Source organism: Taeniopygia guttata, chromosome Z (genome assembly GCF_048771995.1).
Source record: "Taeniopygia guttata chromosome Z, bTaeGut7.mat, whole genome shotgun sequence".
NCBI classification, from domain to species: Eukaryota; Metazoa; Chordata; class Aves; order Passeriformes; family Estrildidae; genus Taeniopygia; species Taeniopygia guttata.
Window position 1 is genome coordinate 39,316,420 of NC_133063.1, and position 7,085 is coordinate 39,323,504.

The 7,085-nt window shown below is 42.7% G+C and overlaps 1 protein-coding gene across 1 annotated transcript in view; it reads right to left on the reverse strand.

Annotated features, from left to right (window-relative positions):
* The window catches only part of NCBP1 (nuclear cap binding protein subunit 1), a 31,369-nt gene extending 24,305 nt beyond the window's left edge, over positions 1 to 7,064 (reverse strand). The window contains exons 1-9 of the mRNA XM_030257963.4: positions 6,843 to 7,064; positions 6,626 to 6,711; positions 5,838 to 5,938; positions 4,598 to 4,754; positions 3,596 to 3,703; positions 2,947 to 3,068; positions 2,390 to 2,459; positions 1,545 to 1,760; positions 882 to 979 (exon numbers count right to left, since the gene is read on the reverse strand). Coding sequence (XP_030113823.1) covers positions 882 to 979; positions 1,545 to 1,760; positions 2,390 to 2,459; positions 2,947 to 3,068; positions 3,596 to 3,703; positions 4,598 to 4,754; positions 5,838 to 5,938; positions 6,626 to 6,711; positions 6,843 to 6,876 — 992 coding nt within the window. The 5' untranslated portion in view covers positions 6,877 to 7,064. The remainder of the gene's footprint in view (positions 1 to 881; positions 980 to 1,544; positions 1,761 to 2,389; positions 2,460 to 2,946; positions 3,069 to 3,595; positions 3,704 to 4,597; positions 4,755 to 5,837; positions 5,939 to 6,625; positions 6,712 to 6,842) is intronic.
* Positions 7,065 to 7,085: the final 21 nt, after the last annotated feature.

Consider the following 7,085-nt stretch of genomic DNA (forward strand, 5'->3'; position numbering starts at 1 on the left):
ATGCCTTATCCTTTAATCAGGTCATTATCACCTATCATTTGTGCAAAGCAAACCAATACTTCTGGCAAAGCTTCTATCTCTCCTGGTCTTTTACTTTCTTCTGAAATACTATCCCAGTAATGGCAACAACACCAAATTTCTAGTTTCTGCTGGATCAAACATCTGCGACTGTAAAACTTTATCAGATGCCATCACCAAAAACATTATTTCTACCCATTTAATGCATATTATTCAGTGTTGCTAGTTTTCATACAGAAGTGTGACAGCTGTGGCAAACCATCTCGGTTATCAATTACCCACAGCAGACACTGCTTGAGCAGAAATGAAGAAAAGTGCCCTGACTGCCTCCTGGCACAGCTGAATTGAAACTGATGAAATCTGGCTCTGCAGTGACTCCCCAGAGTGAACTCAATTACGTCTGGCATGCGATTCCCACAGGAAGCACCACAAGGAGGTGTCCATAAACACCAATGCTCAGTTAGCTGCAGATGGACCAGCTCCATGCTCACTGCCCCAGCTAATCAGCATTCCAGGAAAAACAACACAGCCACATTTCCATATTTTCCAGAGAGGTCCCATGAGGAATAAGGTGTGTCTGCATATTTTTGCAGCACGTGCCTTATTACCAAGAGATTCCCTTCCCAAGAAACCACTGCCTTCTGCATTATGCAGACTCTCTGTTATCTGGATGTTACGGATACACAGTATGCCAGGCAACAGTTTCAGCACAGATAAATGCAGTACATAAACTTTCACCACCAGCTTTAGGAAACGTCTGTCTGGAAGTCTTGCCTAACCAGTGCAGGACATATCCCCGCTGGCACCAAAGCCATGGTAGCAGTTAAAAAGTGCCACAGTCCCCAGTACTAAGCTCCTCCTACCAAGTCTTTCTCTCTTTCCAGTGAGATTTGATGATGCAGTGGAGGTTCTCCTCTATTACAAATCTCTCAACAGAGTGGCTGCCAGGCATGACAGGACCCTGGTAAAAGAAAGTGAAGACTCATGAAGATCACTGCTAAAGCAATGGTACCACAGGCAACAAGCTTTCTTAGATACATTTACAGGTAGAATAAAGTAGTCCAACATCCATATAAACACCATGAGGTCTCAGCTGCCCTATATCCTTCAGGACTGAAAAGCTGGTATGACACATTTCCACACAAACCTCAGATTCACCCATGTTTAAAACAAAATGAATAGTGGGACTTGTTAAAAGAGGAGATAAGAACAAAATTAGAGAACATGATTTTAGGTTCACAAAGGATCTGCTTCTTCCTTTGCTTTGTGGAATCACTGGGAAAAAAACCAAACCCAGCTAGCTAGACTAGAATAAAGCCATAGAGTGGAATGAATACACACTCATGGTCTTCTTCACTGCAAAAACCAGAGGCCAGTAAGTGAAGGTAAAAGGCAGCAGCCTCAGTTTTGCTGCTGACCTTCCAACCACTTACTGTTCTGGGAGAAAAGACATCACATTTTCACTAATATTGCCCCAGGAACCTAACTATGAAATTCACTTACCATTCCCCACAGCAATCACATACCTCAGGGTCATCCGTGTAGTCAAACATCCTAAAAATAACCCTTGGCATCGGGTATACAGAATCTTCAGTGTGAGGTGGGGGTGTGAAGGGAGGCAGATTGTGTTGCAGTGCCTCACAGAGAACGCTGTCAAAAGCCAAGTAGGGCCTCAGGATATGCCGCTCCTGCCAACGGTCTTTCTTCAATTTCTGAATTTGCGACCAAAGGCAGTCTAAATACTGAAGGGAAAGATGAGAAACATTACATCTGCTGAATCTCTGAACAAAAACGGCAGTTTCCTGAACTATCTGAAATGTATAAACTCCTACTACATGCAGAAAAATACCAAAGTTTTTTGCTGATTCAGTAAACCAACAAATAATTTAAGAACTCTAAATGCCATAACTATTCCTAAGTCCATACAGGTTTGTGTTAGTAAAATTTAACTCCTGGCAATTTTTTTTAATTACTAGGCACCAACAGGCATCTCAGGAGTCCCAGAGAAACTACAACAGTGAACAGTCACTACTCTTTGGTGGTATTAAAAGAGTCACCATATCCCAGCATGCTCAGTTTCACATAAGAAGTCCCTTTAACATGAAGCCCTGTAATCTGAATTTCAAAATCAAACACTACAATTTACTTCATAACTTTTCCTCAGGGGCTTGCAGCAAACAACAGAACCCATCCTTCTTACTCAACTCAACCTCTTATTTTGGCCCAATACTTGGAAAAGAGCTCCCCACACAGAACTTACTGGAATCAATTGCAAACAGCAGACAAATCAAAGGATTCATCATAAAAGAACACCTGAGTAAAAAATTGTTTTTCCATCTTTTTGAAGGAATAAAATGTAAAGTCTAATCACCTCTTCTTGTGGATGTGGTTTGTCAGCAGTCCACACTTGCAGCATGGGTACATGAATCTTCTGGCGGCGTCTGTTTAAACAAGAGAGAAAATCTGACCTTTAACAGACTAATTTAGGGTAGCAGTTTTGTTTTTATTGTGAGTGTGCTACTATTCATTCTCTTCAGCTGATGAAGACTACAGTGGATAAAAATCAGGCTTGTGATACTTTAAGTATCTCCACTACCAGATCTTGACAACATTAACTTGAAGCACCTAGACAGAAAGCAAGGACGCTGCACAGCACTGATGCAACAATCTATTTGTATTAACAGCACACTCGCAATTCCATCTGCTTCAGCATGAGCACAAGACCTTAAACATACTCTCGAACTAGGCAAGACCGTAAAACTTTTCAAATTCAAAAAACTCTCCACCTACTGCATTTTTAGGGCTTTGTTCCCCCACAAAATGGCTCACACATAAAACTTTAGAATACTTTAAAGTGAGCAATAGTCAACACTATTACTTCACACTTAAAGATATCAAAGAGAGTGTTTCTAACCAGTTACAACTTACTTCAGATAACTTTCTGCCTGAGACAAGAGACGATCCATTTCAGCATCCTTCTTCTCATATAATTCCTTTCCAACCCAAGGCAAAGATGACAGAAATGCAAACATATACCAGTCACATCGCACCTATAGGAAGGCAATATACCAAAACCTGAGTATGCCAGTAAGCTTCAGCAGATTTTATACACAGACATTTAAATTTAAAACATCAGCAAGTTGTTTTGGGGGAATGTAAAGACCAGCAGCTGCAGACTGGATAGACAAGGCACGAGAAAAAAATATTCATGCTTGAAAAGTGTAATTTTTCACTTGAACTGTGTTAGGCAGATTAGAAAATGGGATAAATAGCATCACTTTCAAAGTTCTCCTGGATATTGTCAGTACAGCAGAAATACTAGGCACACTCTGCAATTGCCAGAGTAAGGTAAAATAAATTCAATTTGGCCACTTCACTATAAAGAACCGTACTTTCTTACTGTACACATATTTCCCAATTGCCACAGGCTCCTTTTACTAGTGGTCAGGAAACTGTTATGTGTCAATCCATTTAGGTTGCTCTCCCTAAACTCTCCCTCTTCTAAGCATAAGAACAGAACAAAGAGTATAGACATACTGTGAAACGGGCCCAGGAACTCTACAGATCTTTTGCTTACCTGGGGTACATCCTCCTCCTGTGTCACACTCACAAAGTTCTCAAACATAGCTACCATTGAAGGTGCAGCTATCACATGGCAATTCACGAGATCGGATAGAAAACGTACCTCAAGAAGAGAAAAAAAAAAGTTCTAAATTAATACTTTTTAAACTGGCTCCACAAGAACAAATAAAATTACTGAAATTATTAAAATAAATCACCAATAAAAGTATAATACTCATTCAGTACCACAATGGCTGAAATAGTGCACACTGTACAGACTCGCCTTGCAATGACAAGCATAATATGTGCTGTCTAACATACTGTTCACTAAAATGTCCTTAATCCCTCCCACTGCAATTAGCATCGTAAGGACAACATTCCTAATTAAGGAATGGTGGAAAACATGCAAACTGATACTATAGAAGAAAACCGCTGTACTTCTCTCTATTCTGTACAGTATCAGGTAACAAAAATAACAGCAAGTTCTAGCAATAGATCTTATTAGCAAAGATAATACCACGGTTGACTGAACTTCAGTCTCTTGACTGGAATCTTAATTTTCACCAGTGGGATTCAGAAGGTGAGGAACTTGGCAGTGGCCTTCTAAATCAGACACTGCTGAAGTTCTAATAGCTTACAGCAGACAAAATCTATAAGCAGTAAGGATGGAGCAAATGGTTTCAAAGACAGGCAGTGCTTTTTTTTATCTTTTACATTTGACTGAAGAACAAGCAGTGAAAAGCACCTCTGTTTAACACACATTTAATTTTTCACTGTGAAAAAGATACCATTGGAAGTACATTTTGTAAATGTAATACGGGTTCTCGTCCTTGAAAAGGAAAATACTGCTAACACACACATAACACACATTTCCTCTTGGAATATTTACAGTGCACTGCACATTGATGGCAAAAGACACTAAAATACACGTTGCAAGGTCCAGCTCTCTGTAACAAAAAAGGTGAAAAGAGGAAAGAATAAGGATATGAAACAAATAGACAAATAAAACTCCACTTACTAAATGCACAGCTTCATTATACATGTTTACTTTCAGACATTCTTTAAGCTGACGAATCATGGCTTCTACAAATTCCCCGCCAAAATTGTAGTTCCTGGCATTCAGCAAGCCCACCAATGTCGTGTAAACAGTAAGCTTTTCTGGTAGCAGACGTGCACTGACACAGAAAAAGAAATAATGTGTTAGTTGTTTATTCATCATGTGCCAGTTGGCCACTGCATGGCATCTTAGAATCTGCGTGTTGTAAGTTAAAACTTGGCTCATGAGGAAATCAGAAAATCAGAAAAGACTGCTACTATCACTTTCTAGTACAAAATATTTGCTTTTCATTTATATCTAATTGCTGAGTATACTGCAGGGTTGGACAAATAATATTAGTGACAGAATTTTTTGCAAGAATGCAAGAAGTTGTTTAAGTTCATAGTTAATAGTAATGTTATTACACAGCATAGGGAAGGCTAGGTCCTACTGTAAAAAAGTAATTTACCTCTACCATTTTAAGCAGGTAAGTAAGCAGCGTCTTTCTGCTGCCAGGGAAGGAAGCACACTACTTACCTGTTATTAAAAATATTGCTAAAAAATAAACTTTAAGTATCTGCAAAATATTAGAATAGGCTATATAGTCTGCACCACACCCTTCCTTCGGACTTGTCTTACCTCTTGCAACAGACCCTGCACAACACCTCCCTCAACAGCATTCAGTGACCCTGACATGGCATCTCTGCTCCTGCATTTTGCAGGGAGAGGAAAGAGAGCAGGCAGCCACCAGAGAGCCTGGTTTCTGCTCCTCCCGTTCCCAGTTCTTCCCCTCTAGCAAATGTGCTTACAAAGACTTGAGCACATGACTGCCAGGGAAGAGAAAGCTGTGAGAAAACATCAAGATAACACAGACAGCTGTTAGCAGCCACTTTGGTGGTCTTAAGCGTTTCATGTGAAACAGGATTTTACCCAGTATTGCTGTGTTCCCACAGCTACTGCAGACCAGTTCTAATGTTTCATCTACCTGCTTCAAGCCTTTATACACATTTCAAGTCAAAGCAAAGTAAAAAGATATTTTTCTTGACTTACACCCAATACATAGTGAACTTGTTCCTCTATTTCTTTCGTTTGTAGTAAGACAAACCGTAAGCTATGACACCTATCAGAAACTAAAGCTATTCATGGCTTTTAAACTACCTTAAAACTAAACTTAGGCACAACGAAAGCACACCCCATATTCCCAGACCTTCTCAATACATACACAGTACACAGTATTCTTAGTATCTTGCTTTTGTAATTTGGCAGATCAGCTTCCAAAACACCAGCTAGGCCCTCCAGGTTGCTCTCCAAAGATGAATTACTCTAAAATGAAAACAAAACAAACAAACAAACAAATTTCATCAACCAGGCAAAACGAACTAGTCCAACTCCCACATGTAAGACAATTATAAGAGCATCCTTTCGTGTCGCCTCATTTTTCGGGGCAATAATCAGCTTCCATCAAAAGCCAAGATCTGTTCTCCCTTGCCTAACAAGAGTTGCACCTGACCGCCAAACTCCCTCGCTAGGAACTTCAGCGTTCCACAGGGATGCAAGATCTAACATCACCTCAGGAGCATCCCGACCAGCCGAGCATTGATTAGCAACACAGCACGAAGCTGAAAAACACCTAGTTTCTCTGTGCATCATCACCTATTGTTCTGTCACCTCCTCCTCCATCAGCCCCACTGTCGGGACTGGAAACTTGTGCCGCAGGAAGAGCAGTTAATTCTTTCGCACCCTTCGCACGTCAGAATCACCAGCACCATCTTTAGGTACAATAGTAACTATGCTCTGGCCTTTTATCCCCGACTGGGAAGCACCACGCTACGATTTAAGCACTTACCGCCACAGCACGTGGCTTAGCAAAAAAACCGGCAACTTTCCATCCATCTCATAAAATAAGCATTTTTTGAGGGTCGCTACTACAGACGAAGTGCACCCACACCATGCAAGGGAGAGGGAGAAGGGAAACGAGGCTTGAATTCCCCGAGCCGCCGGCCCACCTACCTTCTCTCCCACCCTGCAGATGAGCGACTCGAGCCTCTCCTCAATTTCCGACGGCTCGGACGTCCTCCGTCTCTTGTGGGGCTGCCCTGCTCCACAACACACCAAACACAGCGTTACCGCCGCCGCAGAAACCCTGCCGCTCCTTAACCCCACCGCTCCTCCATCCCGCCCAACCCACCCTCCTGCCGGGACAGCGCGACGGGGACGCGGGGCTCACCATCGCTGTCGTCGCTGTGCCGCCGCCGGGACATGGCCAGGAGCAGCGGAGAGGAGCAGACGGGAGGAGCAGTGACGAACTGCGCGGAGCGCTGCGGAGCTCCGGGAAGCACTGGGCCGAGGCACCCCGCGCGGGCCGAGCAAGCGCGCTGCCTCCCCGCCCGCAGCCGCGCTGCTTCCGGGGCGCGCACGGCCCGGCCCGCCCACTTCCCTGAGGAACGCGAGCCGTTCCGGGTCGGGGACG